This window comes from Leptodactylus fuscus, chromosome 4, assembly GCF_031893055.1.
Source record: "Leptodactylus fuscus isolate aLepFus1 chromosome 4, aLepFus1.hap2, whole genome shotgun sequence".
NCBI classification, from domain to species: Eukaryota; Metazoa; Chordata; class Amphibia; order Anura; family Leptodactylidae; genus Leptodactylus; species Leptodactylus fuscus.
The window spans coordinates 160,368,189-160,387,607 of NC_134268.1; the positions used below are offsets into that span (position 1 = coordinate 160,368,189).

The window sequence follows — 19,419 nt, forward strand, 5'->3', positions numbered from 1 at the left end:
TTGTCATATTTTGTTCTTCACCTGTAGTAAAACAGATCCCAGTTGGCCTCTATTTTAATCCTTTGTCGCCTTTTTCGAAGGATGACAGGTTTTTGGTTTAGATTCTGAAATAATAAAATAACGGGTTTGTCACAAGTAATTTAGTACATGGCCACTATCCATAGATCCCACTCCCCAAGTAGGCCCCAGAGGCCTTCAACAGAATAGTCTGCACATGAATTATAGCCCAAAAGATACCTATCAATATACCTAAAATCTGGCTGATGCCATGCAGGATACATTACATTTACAGTATTAACATGTGGCTACAAAGCACACAATGGAGCCTGCGGGTCTATTCAGCCAAATATATGTAGAACTTTGGTAAACTGAATTATATTCTATACAAAAATAAGCCACCAGCGTGATGGTCTGCTATATGGAAGACTAAGATACTGTAGGTCTGTTTTATATGCTAGCTAGATTTTAGGACTGTGTAGTTTACACTTCATACATGGTATTTTTAGGACTATTACATCGGTGGGGGTTGAATACCAAAACATCCTTCTCAATATAACAAATGTGAATTAGAAGACATTAAAAATAAATAATAATATCTTCACGTTTGCAGACAGGAGTGGGTGCCATATTTGAAGACCCAACATCTGCCAGTGTGGTTGCCTTAGGACTAGGGTTGAGCGATCGGGATCAGAAAAGATCGCATTCCGATCGGCGATTGAGTAAATTTCACGATCGCGATCGGAATTCCGACCCGATCTTTTCCAGCGGGATCGAGATTGCAGGTTCTCTCAAGATTGGCTCAACCCCAAAAGTGACTTTTCCCATAGAGAAGCATTGACTAAGGTTGAGGATCGGAATCGGAAAAGATCGGATTCCGATTGGCAATGGAGCAAATTTCACGATCGGAATCGGCTGGAAAATGATCGGAAATCGGATTTTAAAATCGATCTTGAAATCTCAAGATCGGCTCAACCCTACTTAGGACCCTCACCATGTATTGCTGGCCTTGAACTTTCCAAGTTCGTAAACTTTTGGCATACCGTTTTTACATAGAAAAACAAGGTATTCATTTCATTTGGTTTACGACAAAAGGTAACAAGAACAAGCACAGAGGCAACTCCAAATAACCCTGGGATGCAAGCAATACATGCAGATACTGTATTTTAGAGAAATAAATGAAAAAGACCATTCCTTGGACAAAGTGCATGCATAATAAGAAGTCACCAAAGAAATTCAGGCTTTGCTTGTAGGAAATGTGAAACCCTTGCACCACTTTATACCCTTCACCACTTACAGTAAAACATAGAATACATCTGCTCATATTTCCCATAAGAAAAACAATGAACAGAGTCATAAAGGGAGAAGCAGTGCAAACAGGGAAGACAAAGACAAACTCACCATATTATTTCTGTCCTGATAAGGGATGTAGGGAAAATAAAAACAAGGGAAATAAAGATTTAGAAAGAAACCTGATATATAGACTGTACATGGCTTGTCAGATGCTGTCAATAAGTCACAACATTTAAGTTTAAATGTGATTTAAAGGGAAGGTTCACCTTTAAATATCTACTGATAGGTCTGAGATATGCAAGAACAAAATAATGTAACCAGAGTCTTCATGCTGTACACCAATATATCTGTGTGCCTGGTTGGAAAACACATTCACTGCACATGACTGGAAAGCGTACGTTCCTACATTTTAATTTTCGAGTCATCGAGAGAGATCCCATGACATCATCTGAGAATTCTCAGTAATACGTAGGAAGATTTTTAAAATGAGAAATGTCCCTTTAAATCTACTAGTGAAGTAACATGAGGTCAGTTCAACAAACAAAATAGCGAATGTGACTTGACAAGTTTACAAATCAAAAAGGTTTTTAGATTCATTTCCACGATAAGAGATACAGACGTAGGTAGAAAAGATTTAGAGCATTCAATAAAATGGCTCTCATGAACTTTTAGGTCGTAACTTCAAAAAGGTGCCCAGATATCTCACTACGTAAAAATACCAGTAATGCTGGGTTCACACCTGCGTTTGGGGTCTCCGTTCTATGGTTTCCGTCTTCTGCATGCCAGAAGACGGAAACCATAGACCGGGTCCGGCTGTGCGCGGCAGTGAGCGTTTTAGGCTCTCCGCCGCAAAACCGGATTTTTTTATCCGGACACAGAGTACTGCATGTCCGACTCTGTGTCCAGATTATAAAACCCGGTTTCGCGGCGGAGAGCCTAAAACGCTCACCGCCGCGCACGGCCGGACATCTCTCTCACCCATTCAAATGAATGGGTGAGAGAGACTCCTGCAGGTTTCCGTATCCTGCCTGTGTTTTAGGCAGGAAACGGAAACCTAAGTACGGAGTGCCGGGCCGCAGATGTGAACGAGCCCTAAATAGAAAAAATTGTCATGCTTTCTGGATATCATAAAATCTCAAGCCGTCTCCATATGAAATAAAGGACTGATATAATGAGTTTTGTTACTATTCACGCTTAACTTGAAGGCTGCCAGTCCCGTTACCCTTCGTTCACATCTGCGTTCGGTATTCCGTTCGGAGAGTCCACAAGGGGACTCCCCCAAACGGAATATTGAACGCAACTGCAAGCATAGTGCCAGTGAAAGCACATGGACCCCATAGACTATAATGGAGTCCGTGTACTTGTCGCGCACTGCCCACTCGAATCATGCAATCAGGAAAATAAATTATGAATTACTATCCTGTCCGCATGATCCCTGCGGAGATCTGGCAGTAAGCACACGGACCCCATTATAGTCTATGGTGCATTATAGTCTATGGGGTTCATGTGCTTTCACTGACACAACGCTTGCAGTTGCGTTCAGTGTTCCATTTGGGGGGATCCTCATGCAGACTCCCCCGGACGGAATATCAACGCAGATGCGAACGAGTTATGTGCTGTACAAATGTTGCATGCTCTGTCTACACAGATGTCAAGCTACCCACATATCACAGTGGGCTACCATCCGTGCAGACGGTAGGTGCCACATTTTGTATTTAGACGCTAGTTGCTTTTTAAAGCTAGGGCAAATTCACACACAGAATAATTGTTTCAGAGATTTCAGGGACTGTCCTATTAATCTGAACTAGGGTGCAGTAATCGATACACTTGTCTCCACACACAACCACATTCATATGAATAGAACAGATTTTTGCTAAGAAATTTCAACAAATCGGCTGCACATGAATACACCCTGAAGACTTGCTTCAGGCTGATGCCCGACACAGTGAATCTCTGCCAAAAAAACACTGCGAAAAAGACTGCAGCAGCAATATTCACAGATATTTTGCCTGTATTATACATGTATTGACATGCTAAGATCTAAGCAGCCTTGAGCTTTTGAAATCGCGGCATTTCCACTGCAGAGTTTTTAGTCCAACTATGAGTAAATTGTTTAGTCCACAATATGTCAGAGGCTTTTGTTTTTATTCCATGATGTGCATACATTATTTTCAAATGGATCTTCAGTAAAGCCTTGGATTTTACAGGCTTGGTCTTGCTTTTGGAAATCCATGGCAACATTTATGAAAGGTTTTGAAACATACCTAATGTTTCATCAAACTTTACATGCATCAATATTACCGAGTGTAACACTATTTCTGCCCATTATATGACTAAAATTCTGCATATTTAGTAATTTTCCCAAGTGTTGTCTCTAATTTTCAGTTGTCTGAATATTCCACCATAAAATGCACACAGAAAGTAGAGGACAATCTGCTCATGTAAAGCTGCCGAGACATGGAATTATTTACTGCTTAAAATGACCAATTTAGACTCAAGACTAAAGTTTGTTTAAAATAAAATCTTGTTGGATTTTTCATCCATCTATATGATGTGTATGAGATAGTTTGGCAATATGTACTAGGGAATAGAACCAAGTTAGGAAGTTCGTTTGCTTTTTTTTTTTTCTTTTTTCTTTTATTCTGTTTTATGTGCTCACAACGTGTATGTGTATTGACCACAAAGTTTTATGTCATTTGATTTGCCTTGTTTCCTTTACAAACATTCAACTTTCATCTAGATTCACTGCACATTTCTTGGGGTCCATGGATGACAGTTTTTAAAGCGCAACAATTTTTTTTTCCATAAGTAACATAGTGCATGAGAAGATAGTAAATTATGCAATATGCTTTATTAAAAGAAAAGTGTCTGTGTCTTCACTTATTTGCCTTCTTCTACTACTGATCAAATCCATAGATAGAAGTAGATCTGTAAATAGAAGTCTATGGAGAAGGGAGGGGGAGTAGAGGAGAGCCCCTCAAAGCAGAACTATGGAGTTAGGATCAATTTTGGGTGGAGTTGAGAAAAAGGTTACTGAATGCAGCTAAAATAAAGTGATTATTTTTAATTATATTATACAATGTTTAATATTGTATAATTGATTAGATGCATAGTTTGTTGCATATTTACTTTTATAGGAATTCAATCACTGACTTGTTAATGAAATACAGGATTTTTACTGCTTCTGACTGACCATTTAGTTGGCGAATGAGAAAGATTGAGAAAAAACAGAGACAGTGGTTTAGCCTATTGATTCTATAGCACTGTGTAAAAGCAGAGACATCTGCACTATAGAGAGCTTATTTTTACAAAAAAAAAAAAGCTGAATAATCAGGAATTACTATCCAGCCTTCTCCCGACAAAAATGACTCATTTAATGCTGTAGACAGCCTCATATCTCTGTCTCTCTTCTCCGCCCTCCCCTTTCCATAGAACTACTTGTAAACTGATCTGCTTGCGTACAGACCAAGATCAGTCAGGTAAGAAGAAAAGTCTGAAGTAACAGTTAAGAGACATGGGGACTTTTCTTTAGTGAAGTATATTGCCAAGTTTGTTCCCTTCACCTGCCCAACTGATTTACAAAAAATAATACAAGTTTACTTACACTTTAAGATCTTTGCTGTTTCTGTATTTGGGATAACTGCTCTTCTGAATGATCCAACAAATGACTATGTGGCCGACCATTAAATGACAAATCTTAAATGTATGGACAGCTTAAATCTCTCTATTTTATTCAGAAGCATCAGCTTCCGTCACTGCCAGTATTCATGTGAAAAACACACTTGAAATGCGATATAAAGTTTAAAAACTGTGAAAAACCTGAACGTGCGTCCTTACCCTTGAGCACAAGGAATTAAAGGGGTTGGCCACTTTCAGACCAATATTGACAAAAAAATGTATAATAAAAAGATACACAATTTTCCAATATACTTTCTGTATCAATTCCTCACGGTTTTCTAGATCTCTGCTTGCTGTCATTCATTCTGTTACTTCTAGTGGATAAAAGTCTGACCATGGTCATGTGATTTACGGTCCATGGTCATGTGATGAGTACACAGGTGCACAGCTGATTACCAGGCAGATGTCTGATTACTGTGCTGTAACTATAACAAGCAGCACCTGTGTACTCATCACGACCATGGACCATAAATCACATGATCATGGACCGTAAATCACATGATCATGAACCGTAAATCACATGACCATGGACCGTAAATCACATGATCATGAACCGTAAATCACATGACCATGGACCGTAAATCACATGACCTTGGTCAGACTTTTATCCTCTAGAAGTAACAGAATGAATGACAGCAAGCAGAGATCTACAAAACCGTGAGGAATTGATACAGAAAGTATATTGGAAAATTGTATATCTTTTTATTGTACATTTGTTTGTCAATATTGTTCTGAAAGTGGCCAACCCTTTTAATGGTTAATTATCAAAACAGATTGTCCACCACTAAAAAAAAAAAACTAGGTGGTGGAGTCCAATGGAAACATATTCATGTTGTCTTTTCTGCACAAGTGACAAGTAGGTTAAGTGACTGACAATTTCTGTAAACGCTGCAGAATATGTTGGCGCTATACAAATAAGAGAAAATAAAGTAAAACATTTTACAAAAATGGCATACTTCCAGGAAGGATTGTTTCACAGGGGGATAATAGTTTGGTTCAGCTGGAGGGGGGTTAATATAATAAGTACAAGTGACAGACTCCATTTAAGCAATGAAAAGAGTAACTTCAGTTTCAGATGGGTATATGTAGTCTGTAGTCTACAGTGAGGAAGTGATGCATCATCCTCTTTGATAACTTATGATAATGTGAGACTGGGTCACTACCTGGCCTAAAAGGGAGCGATGAAAGAGAAATAGTATCAAAAGGTCAATAAAGGAGGAAGCAAAGAAGAGAAGAGAAGCCATGTGACTCTGGAATAAAACTATAATATATTGTCAATCATGGAGACCTGCTGAAATATGTAGGAGAACAATTAAAATTCAAGAGATTCTTCTCCGTACCTCTTTCTGTGCAATTCCCATCCTATCCCTCCAGTGCAACAAAACCAAGTCAACTTTTTCCTTGGCAAATTTTTCAACTTCTTTAGCAGCTTTACCAGCTAACCTTTGCCATTCCGGAACTTTGTTAAATTTCCCGTACTGGTCCTGTTCAAGGAGAATCATTAATACTATTAACATATTAGGTAAAACAAGAAAAAACAAAAAAATAAAGTAATCCACGTAAGAAAATGGAACCACCAATAACCAGTTTTGGGTATTTGCAGCTTGCAGGTAAAGTGCCATTCCAAAGTGCCATTGCTGCTGCCATCAATGGGGATGACCAGTGTGTGGCCAGTCATGTATTAAATTCATCAACGGATCATCACAGCAGACTCAATGGGACAGTGTGGGCATTTTTTACATGGATTTTGTGCAGAATCCTAATCAAGGAACTCTATGTGAACATTTCCATTAGCACATAGGTTGTTTGCCTTCATGGAATGGGGTGTTCCCGCACTATTCTTAGACACATGAATGGCTGCCTTCCATGGCTTTGCATCAGCTTGTGCCCAAAATGTACAGAAAGAAATAAAGAAACTCGCAAATACTTACAGAAGCAATTTTCAGATTATCCCTGATGTGCATTCGATCAATATCTTTTTCTGGAACAGGATCCTTACTATCCAGGTATGCCAGCAAACCTGGAGGCTGGAAAAAAAAATGTAAGCTCTGTAGTGCGTTAACCACAATCATGAAATTACTAATCAGTTTAATTCACTTTAGACAAAATAGTCTAAGGATGGGTTCACACTACCATCATAGTCTATTGCTCTTATCCATCAGAAGATTAAACCAATGAATTTAAACAGTGATAACGTAACTGATAGAGATGGAGCACACTCAATCTGTTGTAAAAACACAATGGATGCATTCTTCTGTCATGTTTGTTTACTTTTGGAATGGAAGAAAAAGTTATACCTGCAGGCCTTTTACTTCACTTTTATCTGGTGCCCCACAGGCCGGAAACGCAGTGGGAAAAATCATGGCATTTTACATTACTTACAAAGTGGATGGGATTCATGCAAAACCCATGCCCACTTTGGGGAAAAAAAAAATCACAGCATGGACATGCTGCGATTTCCAAAACCGCCGGTGGTTTTCCCGTAGACATAATTGTAACAGAAAGTCCAGAGGAAAACTGCGGTTGTTCTTGTTCTTTAGTGCAGCGTTTCCAGCCCATGGGGCCTCTGCCTTAAAGAGGAACAAACATGATGGAAGAAAGTTTCCATCAGGTTTTCTACATTAGAATGAATAGGAACGGACAGAGATGGAGGGGGCTCCATTGGCATCAACCCCCTCACAGAAGCTGCAAAGTTTGTTTCCTTCACCTGCACTGATGATTTGAGGTTTTTCGAGGCTTAAAGAGGACCTTTCACCGATATGGGCACAGGCAGTTCTATATACTGCTGGAAAGCCAACAGTGCGATGAATTCAGCGCACTGTCAGCTTTCCCAATCTGTGCCCCGGGTAAAGAGCTATTGGTCCCGGTACCGTAGCTCTTTACAGTCAGAAGGGCGTTCCTGACAGTCTGTCAGGTACGTCGTCCTTCACAGCAGCGCCTATCGCGCTGTGCTGTGTGAGCAGGGTGGAACTCCCCCTCCCCTCCTGATAATACTCGTCTGTGGACAAGCACTGTGAGCAGAGGGAGGGGGCGTTACTGTACAGTGCGATAGGTGCTGCTGTGGAGAAGAACGTACCTGACTGACTGTTAGGAATGGCCTTCTGACTGTAAAGAGCTACGGTACCGGGATCGATAGCTCTTTACCCGGGGCACAGATCGGGAAAGCCGACAGTGTGCTGAATTCAGTAATAAGCCTCTTCCCCCCTCCCTCCTGAAATCCTATCCCTGTGTCCAGTTATACATAAATATGCAGCCTGCAGAAAGTGTTTTTCGATATATCTGAAGAAGAAGCCAGGAAGCTTCAAAACGTTATATTCTGTCATCATTATGAGTTAGCCATTAAAAAAAAGTATCACCTACTGAAGACTTGCAAGTTTTTTTGTTTTTTTATATTTCGAAACGAATAGGGTGATAGATAGAATATGTGCCCTGTGCTGAGGAACAGCTGATAAAAGAGGTAAATAAAAAAAATACAAGAAGACTGAAATAGGAAAGTAAAAAAAAATGGTTATGAACACCATCCCATACCTAAAAAACTCTTCTAATTTATAACTTACCAAAACTCGCTTCAACAAATGTAAAGATGTCGTGTTATCAGCAGTCCAAAGGCCAACTAAATGTCTACTCAGCTGTCTGGAATAAAATTAAATCAATATTTTCAATTAACTTGAAATACATTTTCATTGCTTAATTTTAAGTCACATACTGTAGATGTGTAGTTGATGTTTGGTCATTTTAATTTACATTGAAAACAAGGATATTGACCAATTCGTGATTAACACAGCAGTTGACAGATTTCTGTGTGTGTGTGTGTGTGTGTGTATACGCCAATCATGGTGTGGGCGGAGTAAGCAGGACTTTCACAGTCTCTTCTAAGGCTGGCTCCACACAGGGTATTTTGGACCGGAATTTGACGCGGGGGCCGCCTCAGATTCCGGTCCAAAAATGGCTAGTTGCGACTGGATGCCGATGCAGTGCGGCTTTCCGCTCCGGATTAGGCCCAAATGAATGGACATAGTCGGGAGGGAGGCAAATTCGCCTGAAAAAAAAAAAAAAAAAAGAGCATGACAGGTTCCCATTGATTTCAATGGGAGGCAGTTTTTTGGTCTGGAATCTGAGGCGGCCTCCACGTCAAATTCCGGACCAAAAAACCCTGTGTGAACCCGGCCTAAGAGTCCTGTCAGGCTTTATTCTACCTTTAATCAAAAATCCTGTTCCAAATCATATATACTTCTATACCACTCAGCTTTTCTCTCTGTATCATATCCAGCTCTCTTATAGATCAGGAGAGATCACTAGACAGGTACACATAAATCATGATGGACATACAAGCACAGTCTCACCTGTTTGTGAGCATTCGTTGATCAACACTTATTGTAAACATTGCGGAGTGCAAGTGTCGCGGTAAGGCACCTTCACTGAGAGCGAGCTCCTGCATTTTTGTTGCGATTTCTTTGTCTGCTTCCTAAACAAGGACAAGGATATAATATCAGTCTCTTACCACATTCTTAGCCATAAGTATTATCTTGGCACTAACAGAAAAGAGAACGTATTTGCTCCAAATAACAATGCTGAAGTGCCCAAATCTAAACTCCGCTTCTCTGCAGGGGATATGTAGCCTTAGCTGCATTAATTCAGGTAAATGACCATCCATATAAAGGTTATTTCACATATACCATTGTGATGTAGTTTTTAAAAGGCAAGACTAGGAAAGGACTGGGTGCAAGCAAAATTCCCTCCCTTCACAATGCACTCCAGGTATTGGCTTTACAAACAGAATTAATTTTTATTTTAAATATGATTTTTATTGAAAAGAAGAAAACTTTTACAATATAATAAAAAAGCAATTACAAACATAAGAAGAATCGGCATAAGTCCAAGCAGTAGAATAGGAATTGTAAACTGGAACTTCGGGCTGCAACCCAAATACATGGATGGCACCAACATGACCAAACATACAAAGACCAAAGGACCAGATATACAAACGCTACAAAGACAAAGACAGGAAAGGAATGAAAAGGGGAACACAACCAAAAGGGAACAGGAAAGAAACAAGAAAAAGAGAAATAGGGGAGACGGAATAGGAACAGAAAAGAACGAGAAAACCAAACAGTGACAAACAACATAACCACATACCTGAATACAATACCAAAGAAACACAAAATACATCTGAAAAATCTCTGCAGGGGATATGTAGCCTTAGCTGCATTAATTCAGGTAAATGACCATCCATATAAAGGTTATTTCACATATACCATTGTGATGTAGTTTTTAAAAGGCAAGACTAGGAAAGGACTGGGTGCAAGCAAAATTCCCTCCCTTCACGATGCACTCCAGGTATTGGCTTTACAAACAGAATTAAAGTGGCAACTGTAAAGCACTTTAAGGAAACACATTGGATGACGTGCAGTTAAAAACTGCTGTGGGGGAAAAAAAGTGTATAGAAAACACAGCACCACCTTGACCTTTCTGTGCCCTTTCAGCTCAATTGAACCCTGACAAATTTAGGAAACACAGTCTTAATTTCCTCCCATTGTTTCTTAAGCCCTGGCATGGGGCTTAACTCACTATTGGTTTTGTTCAGAATGCAAGCCTACTACATATTAGATTAGGCAACAATAATTTTTCTGGTATACTATTCAAACGTTTACGTATTTAATTTGAAGGGTTAAAGGGGTTGACTGGGACTATGATATTGAATGTTATGGCTTCGTTGCCATGTACCAAGCACAGCACCATACATTGTATAGTGGCTGTACTTGGTATTGCAGCATAGTCTCTTTAATTTGAATGGAACTGAAGCTGCGGCATGGCCATGTAACCAAAGGGCATCAGGTCACTGGCCTAAGAAGAGGATCTCAAAATCAGAGTTTCAGACAACCCCCTTTAAATGTAACTACACTGATATACTTACTTCTATAATAGCCTTCATTACCAGACCAGCTCCTTTTACAATTGCCATGGAAGGGTGCTAAAATAAAGATACAAGAGGTCAGTTTAACAGTATTCAAAATTTACAGCCAAAAACATTTGAAGGATGGAAAAAAGAAAATATGTCTTAAGTAGAAAATATAGCAGTCTTCATTGTAATTTACTGTGTATATTTAGAATGAAAATCATTCATTCATTCATTCATTCAAGAGATGATCGCAAGAATTAACCCAGTTAGAGCGGAATTTTCCTAGTGATGCTTTTTTGGGGTGACTTGCTGGCCCTGGAGTTAGACTTAAGGGCAGCAATCTGTTACTCTGACAGGCGGGAGCCTATTGAAGGTTCCCAGGATTGTCTTCTATATGCTTCTATTACAGGTTTTACTAGACATTCAGTAATAAAAATAGAAGGATTTCTCAATATACTGCATTGCATTAACACTGAAGTGTACTGAATTGGTGATCAGAGTTCAAGACCCCTAGGAAGTTTAAAAATAACAGTTTTGGGGGAAAAAAAGTAAAAAAAAAATAATTTTTTTTTTTAAAAAAGTTCAAATCACCTCCCTTTCGCTGTATTAGATATAAAAATAGATAACCTAAAACACATTCACATTAGGTATCCTTGTGTCTGAAAATGCCCAATCTACAAACTTATAAACTTTTACATCGCCAAATACCGGTACTTGTATGACAGGCTGCATATTAAAAGGGGTTGTCCAATTGCTAACCAATATTGAGAGACTAATGTTATGTTTGTATAATAAAAAGTTATGCAATTTTCCAACATACTTTCTGTATCAATTCCTCACGGTTTTCTAGATTTCGGCTTGTTGTCATTCATTCTGTTACTTCTAGTGGATAAAATTCTGACCATGGTCATGTGATATACAGTCCATGGTCATGTGATTTACGGTCCATGGTCATGTGATGAGGACACAGGTGCACAGCTGATTACCAGGCAGATGTCTGATTACTGTTCTGTAACTATAACGAGCGGCACCTGTGTGCTCATCACATGACCATGGTCAGAGTTTTATCCTCTAGAAGTAATCAGAATGAATGACAGCAAGCAGACATCTAGAAAACCCTGAGGAATTCATACCGAAAGTATATTGGAAAATTGTACAAATTTATAATATGCAAACAATAACTTTGATCTCTTAATATTGATCTGAAAGTGGCCAACCCCTTTAAATAACCCACTGCACTTTTACGGCGGAGTGAGTTTCTGTTGGGGGGGTCTCCATACACATTTACAAGTTGGTTGGTGAAACTAAAATATGTTCTAATGCATAGGTGTCAAACTTTTGGCCCACAAACCAAATAAAAACAGAATACCTGAAAGAGTTTGAAAAGCGTTCTACCATTTGATGCTACCATCTCCAGCAGCATATCAAATTGCTGCCCCTCTGTTGTCTCGCTGTAGGGTGCACAGAGAGCGAAAGTGAGAAAGTCCAAGAGTGAACTGATAACCAAAGCTCCAGTCCCATAATTCTAAAAGAGTAAAAGAGATGTTCAGCATTAAATACATAAAAGTGGAGAAGGAAACGTAAAACAATAAACAATACAGCTACTCATGCTTTGTAGGTAGCGGAGAGGCAGCCAACAGATAATCCTCCTGATCCCCTCCCCACAATTCCTACCCATACACATTCCCCTTGTGAATCAGTGCCTCCACTGCAGAGATATCACTGCTGTCAATATGTAAATGAGCTGTTTGGAGCAATGATGGCATTGTAAGTGGAAACACCATCTTTGCTCTATACAGCTCATTTAAATATTGACAACACCAGCAATATCTCAGCAATGGTGCTGTTTTTTAATATACACTTGAAAAAGGGGTACACACCCAGAAACACGTTAGTGTGCTATTTCAATAAAAGACTTTTGGATTGTATCACCTCTGGGTCAAGCACGGTTCCTGTACACCTGACCCTTCCCTTGGGTCAACATCGGTCCATCCTGTATCTCAGCAATGGAGGCAGCAAGAAGAAAACACTTTTTGATTTAGATGCCCCTAACCTATCTGTGTGGCTGCGTTAATATTCTCTTTAAAGATTCTGTCATTGTTCAAATCAGTACTTAATGGCATAATGGTAGGTAACTTAGTTGCACCCAACCAACCTCATACATTTAGTTTTCAATTTCATTGTCACAATCCTTAAAAATATATTTTTAGGAAATTTTGAAAATTAGATTTCTGAAGTAATGAGGGAATGATTTCCAAAGTCTGAGAACCATCTCTCACTCTGCCTCATCGACCCACTCACACTTGGATGACAGCTTATAATATCCCCCAGGTCAGAACTAATGGTGACCAAAACCTGTCATTCAAAAACGAGGACGAGTGGACGAGGCAGCGAAACACAGTGCGAGATCAGGCCAGGGAATCCATGCCTTCGGGGATTACCGTATATACTTGAGTATAAAAAGAAGCTTTAAAAAATATATATTATAAAAAAATAAATTAAATAAAAGTTGTAAATCACTCCTTTCCCTAGAATACATATAAAAGTAGAAAATCACTGTGAAACACATACACATTAGGTACCCCTGTGTCTGAAAGTGCCCGGTCTACTGAATATAAGGTATCTGCAGTGCTCTTGTTCCATCAGGAAGGGGTTAATAGGAGCACTGCAGATACCCTATATTCAGCCAGGCTGAGTTCCAAGTGGGGGGGAAAACCCCAGTCCTCAAGCTCAGGGAAGGGGCAGACAGACAACCAAAACACCCCCTCCACCCTTTCCCAGCAACTACAGCACTCAAAAATTCCGACCATTTTAATTTTTGAAATTTTCCAGTAGCTGCTGCATTTCCCCCCCAGGCTTATACTCGAGTCAATAAGTTTTCCCAGTTCTTTGTGGTAAAATTAGGGGCCTCGGCTTATATTCGGGTTGGCTTATACTCGAGTATATACGGTAAATATAATAAAGCTCCAAGGCATTATGACTGGTGTAACAGAGAGACTGGCAGAGTAAGGACCTTATTCACACATGTTCTGTATAGACATGTGATGTCTGTGTTAATCAGACACTGTATGGTAAATGTTCATGAAAAAATGACTTCTTGATGAGAAACAGTCATCATGTGGACATTTTAACATCCAAGAAAGTCTCTGAATATATTCACACATCCATTTGTTTTTTTTTAAACAGTTAAGACAGACATAGGTCTGAAGTCAAGTTTTCTGACAAACAGTTTTTACTGCCCATAACAATGTCACGTGGCTGTTTATGACTGTAGTGTGAATAAGGCCTTACCCAGATAGATAAAATCAAATGTTTTCAGTCCAAAGTTGCTAAATGCACTCACTGGTGTAGATAACAATCACCATCCTATAGCAAATGTCAGAGCGTTGCTTAGAATACATGTATGACTTATCAATCATTAGTAAGGTATTTTTTATATATAGGACTTATACTAACATTTGAGGTCTAGTGATATTTTAACAGATATAACTTACCACGTGGGAGTTAAATTTTTCTAGTAAGTTTTCCAGAAACTTTTTGGAAGAAAGAAGGGATGCTTTGTTCAGTTGCTCTTGCCTTAAGTCATAGTCATCATGCATTGGCTGGAAAAAAAAAAAAGAAAAAGGAACATTGGATGGAGTCTATAAAGAACATTTAGAAAGAGGAAAACATTCAAGAACCAGTATCAACTATGGAAAGCCCACACCTAAAGTCAAACTGTATGCAGGGGGTAGCCAGCAAATCTAATAATGTATAATACTATACTTGTGATCTCTTAGTGCTTGTCTGGAATTTGGTTATTTCACTTTGTGCAGTGAATGCATCTGTTTTTTTTCGCAGACTTTCTATCTCAAATTACACCTATGCAGAAAGTGTCAGTATTCCCATAGGTATCTTGGACATGCTGTGATTTTTTTTTTTTAAATCACAGAATTTCCGTTACAAATTTATTTATTTTTTGCAATGTGTGGATGAGATTAGCAAGAACCCCTTCCACTTTGCAGGTACTATAATATACAGGGGGATTTGCAGCCAAAACGTATTCTCAACATGGGGTCCTGGCCTAAAGTGGTTGGTCCATTAATAGGAATACCAACAATGTTTTAATTATTAAAAAAAAAAATATATATATATATATATATATATATATATATATATATATATATATTAAAATTATCTTGTAATAGTAACCCCAGTATTCAAAATGTACAAGTCTGTTCATGTTATTCTAGTACAGGGGTCGGCACAGACAAAAAGTTGGACAGGCAAGACTTTGTTTATGTGCAACCCCCCCCCCCCCCCCCCAAAAAAAAAAAAAAAAAAAAAAACCAAACAAACAAAAAAAACGGTTTCATTGCGGCATACGGACACCCATTGAACTGAATGGATTTCTAAACTGACCACCGGCAAGCAGTCCCTATGCAGACTTTCCTGGCTTTTCGGTGGAATCACAAAGGGAGGACAGCGGCACAAGTGTGAACACCCTCTTAATGTGTTGAGTTAATATGGGGATGCTGACTAACTGATGGTACTGTAAAAATCCTGACTGCTGACAGTTTCTGTTTAGCTGCTGCTGATGGATCTTACTGAGACCTCTTTCTTTTAATTATGGCTTGTGTAACATTAACACATGGGTAGCCAAAGAGCCAACAAGATCGACAGCCTATTACCAACAGCACACCAACATGAACTAAGGCCATACACTATCTAATAAAAAAGATGCTTGCTGGATATAATCTGTTTTTAGACAGATTTTATCCTTGGTTAATATTGACTATGTATTCAGCAAGCATAGTGCGGCACAAGAACCACATAAAGAAACCTACTTTTAGCTTCAAAGGGATAATTTAGTAACTTAAAAAAAAAAAAGACACAAAATGCTTCATATGGTAAAATGTGATCTACTATACATATCACAAGTTACTATGAATGCAACACTTTTCGTGAGAATCAGACGAAAAGATAAAACTAATTTCCATGCAGTGTCACCAGTTATAAACGCTCCATCACATGTCATTACACATTACGTAAGAATAAACACATGTAGTATTAGTAATAAAAGTCCAACTGCAGGCTCTGTGCACAGTGATACATTGGAGCCATGACAGATAAGATGGATCCAGTTAAACTTATATCATGAGATAAGATTCTCTCAAGCAAAGACATTTTTTGTTTTATATTTTATTATTCTATGCTGCTTATCAAAGACAACTGAAACCTATAAAAACAGTATAGTCTTATAAGACAGAAGAAGATACCTTAAAAGTAACATAAAACCCCCCAAATTGCACACTTTAAATGTGATCTAGTGATTGTAGTCATGAACTGTTCACAGTATACCACAAGCAGAAATTTAGAATTGTTCATCAAAATTATTCAATCAAGTAACGTTTGCAGTTTTCACAAAAGCATCATGATGTAGCCTGTATTAAAGGAGTTTTCTTAGTGTGAATTCACACGGTGGAAAATGGCGCTGAATTTGGTTTGGAATCCGTGTCAGAATCAGTGCTGAAATAAAAAGCCTCCCATTGACTTCAATGGGTTCCTTTTTCTGGATATGGAATATAACCAATACTCCCCCCTTCACCCAAACTTCCCTTCATCGGGGATGGCTCCTCCTCTTCTTTGACTCTACCGGTGCGTGCACGATAGTCTCGGCCTTGCACTGTAGCCAGGCACTCCATCTTTACGGCGCAGGTGTCGGAGGAACCTCTGGCCTACACACACGCCGGCACAGTCAAAGAAGAGGAGGGTCTGTTCCCGAAGAAGGGAAGTCTGAACAGGAAAACATGTAAGTATCGTGGGATAAGAGGTGGGCTGAGTTAGGTAATTGGGAAGGACTAATAGTGGGTGGGATACCTAAGGAGACAGGGAGGATGTGTGGGGGAGAGAGGAATGGGGAGCGAGTGAGAGGGAGGTACTCCGAGTCAGCCTACAACTACCATGATGCATTGCATTAGCTAAAACAGCGGGAAGCTAACAAATGCAGAGGAGCTCCCAGAGAAACTCAGAAATCACTCAAAACACTGCTAAACGTATTTGGGTACACTTATTTACCCATTAACAGACCTTTTTTAAAAAAAAATAAATAATAATTTTGCCTGGAAAACTCCTTTAAGTAATAGCACTGATTTCTCAGGAATGGTGGGGGGTGATTAGGGTACAATAGACCACCAATAATAATGAAAAACAGGGTGTTCAATAATAAATAGCTGTTATATGAAAAGTCACACTTTTTGAAGTTCAGTCGTCTAAAAACAGTGCTGAAAGTAAGCAACTGTTATATTAGCATCAAATATGAGTTAATGCTCATTCTGCTCTAGAACATGGTATCAGACATATCAGACATACCCTTTACCACCATTTCTACAAACTGTATTCTAGCTCACCACAAGGCTGAACATTTCAACACTTACACACATAAGCGCACACAGCATGTCAATAGCAGCATGGGTCACACCATCATTGTTCTTCTTTAGCGCCTTCACTACTTTTACTCCCAGACGTTCCCGAAACCTTAAAGTAAAAGGAAATAAGCATTAACAGAAAAGCTACCAATACAAGAGGATACATACATTATACTTCAAGGTAAGGTCATCAGTACTCCACCAAGACAAAAAACAAAAGGCTTCAATAACCCTTCTGAAAGTGTATGGATAAATCTCAATAACATTCAAAGCAGATGGTTGGAAATAAAATGAGACCAGATGATTTACTGTAAAATCACATGTTAAGTCACAATGGATGCTAAGCATGACCATCAGAAGTATTTCACTGCGCATTAGCAAAATTAAAGTTTTATTTAAAAAAACAAAACAAAAACAAATATAAAAAAAATGTGAAAAAAGCCAATCAATACATATAAAAAGCAAATACAAAAAAATGAACACACATTCAATAATTCTCTGTCTGGACTACATAAATAAAAAACTAAACGATCACATACAGTAACTGCTGTGGTGGTGGAGGGGAAGGGGTGGGGGTGGGGGGACGACCGGAAGCCTGAAATGAAGTTTATTACACAAATTCACATCTCAAAAAACAAAAAGCGGGAAAAATGGCTGCGGCAGTAAGGGACCAAACTGGTGAACTAGACAATGTAGCATTACGGCGGATGTCAGGAAGGTTGGTACTCCAGCCTGAAGTATTTGTCAACTATCCACTAGACAGGTAGTAAATGCTAGATCGCTGAGGAGCCAACCATTGGAACTCCCACCCCCTGTGTCGGGGAGGAATTTGGCGTTCCGATTAGATACTTCACGTGCTTTGCCCAGTGTTGGATCCACAACAAACAGACATTGATCACTGAAAAGGTAATAAAAGCTCCAGTCTGGAATACCACTTTACATGTTTTGGCCTATTTTTTCCCCCACACACGTCTAAATGAAAAATCAGTTAAGCAATAATGCATAAGCAGGCAAATTTATCCTAAATAAGCCAACATTTAGAAGAAGAGAACAGAAAGGGTTATTACCATCTCAGCAAATGACTCCCGAGATGGGAATATCTATTATTCCCAACCATCAGTGTGAAACTGATGGAAACAGTCTTGCAGTACTGCTCTATTCCATTTCTATAATTCATATACAGGTGAATGAGAGCTGCAGAAACAGCATAGAACATCTGAGTTACACTGTTTCCATAGCCCCGCAGTTACAGAAACGCTGCAGCAAAATGTGCCATGCCGTTTACATAGCTGCCAGTCACCGCTATGGAATACAGTGTAGAGCAGCACTACTTGGCTATTATCACAATTCCAACCCTGGTGGATGTAACTTAGAAGAAATTATTCCCATCTCAGTAGTGACGTGCTGAGAAGGGAGCACCCCTTTAAGGATGTGGAAGATGGAAATCCTCTTTAGGCTAAGGCCCTACGTCGTTGAAAAACAGCTTTTTTATTGCAGATTTTGTGGTGGTTTTTTTGAGCCAAAGCCAAGAATGGCTACAAAATGAATGGGAAATATAAAGAAAGTTCTTAAACTTCTCCCTTTTGCTCAATCCACTTCTGGCTTTGGCTTGAAAAACCTGCAACAAAAAAGCTGTGTTTCCACAACGTGGGGCCTTAGCCTTAAATAGCTTTCCCATATAATCTACACCCATGTTACATGGCCAAATCATGTGAACACTCTGTCCATGACCCTGCAAAAACTAAATGCTGCTCGGTCAGTATTAGCACAGTAGGGAGATCTCTGAAGAGGAAGAGATAGATAAACCCCTGTAAAATATTAATCTGTGTAAAAGTCCAAGTAACATGTCTGACTGCATGTGAGGCCTCGGGCCGCCAGCACAGCAGCAGAGGACAGATTCTCATTGTGATATGCGGCTTACTTTGGTAGCTGAGTGAAGGCCAGAAATCCGGCTTTTGAAGCCACTAATCTCCTGACTGCCTGGAATTGGCTTTCCAGCTCTGCATTAGATGCGGTCAGCTCTCCTTCTTGGGACAGTAAGGATGTTATGGCATTATTAATTAACTTCTCCTTGTTTTCAGAGAACAGGCCCTGTACAGGAATAGACAACATGTCAGCTATGTGCAAATGGACAGTTTTCTCTTA

At 39.3% G+C, this 19,419-nt stretch overlaps 1 protein-coding gene across 2 annotated transcripts in view; it reads right to left on the reverse strand.

The window, feature by feature from the left end:
* The window catches only part of DNAJC13 (DnaJ heat shock protein family (Hsp40) member C13), a 122,750-nt gene that overhangs the window by 52,443 nt on the left and 50,888 nt on the right, over positions 1-19,419 (reverse strand). Inside the window, exons 12-22 of one of the 2 annotated variants that reach the window (XM_075271277.1) lie at positions 19,196-19,365; positions 17,284-17,383; positions 14,362-14,469; positions 12,237-12,392; positions 10,883-10,939; positions 9,312-9,433; positions 8,526-8,601; positions 6,900-6,995; positions 6,309-6,452; positions 1,399-1,413; positions 22-104 (exon numbers count right to left, since the gene is read on the reverse strand). In XM_075271277.1, coding sequence (XP_075127378.1) covers positions 22-104; positions 1,399-1,413; positions 6,309-6,452; positions 6,900-6,995; positions 8,526-8,601; positions 9,312-9,433; positions 10,883-10,939; positions 12,237-12,392; positions 14,362-14,469; positions 17,284-17,383; positions 19,196-19,365 — 1,127 coding nt within the window. The remainder of the gene's footprint in view (positions 1-21; positions 105-1,398; positions 1,414-6,308; positions 6,453-6,899; positions 6,996-8,525; positions 8,602-9,311; positions 9,434-10,882; positions 10,940-12,236; positions 12,393-14,361; positions 14,470-17,283; positions 17,384-19,195; positions 19,366-19,419) is intronic. The other variant, XM_075271278.1, reaches the window with a different exon arrangement.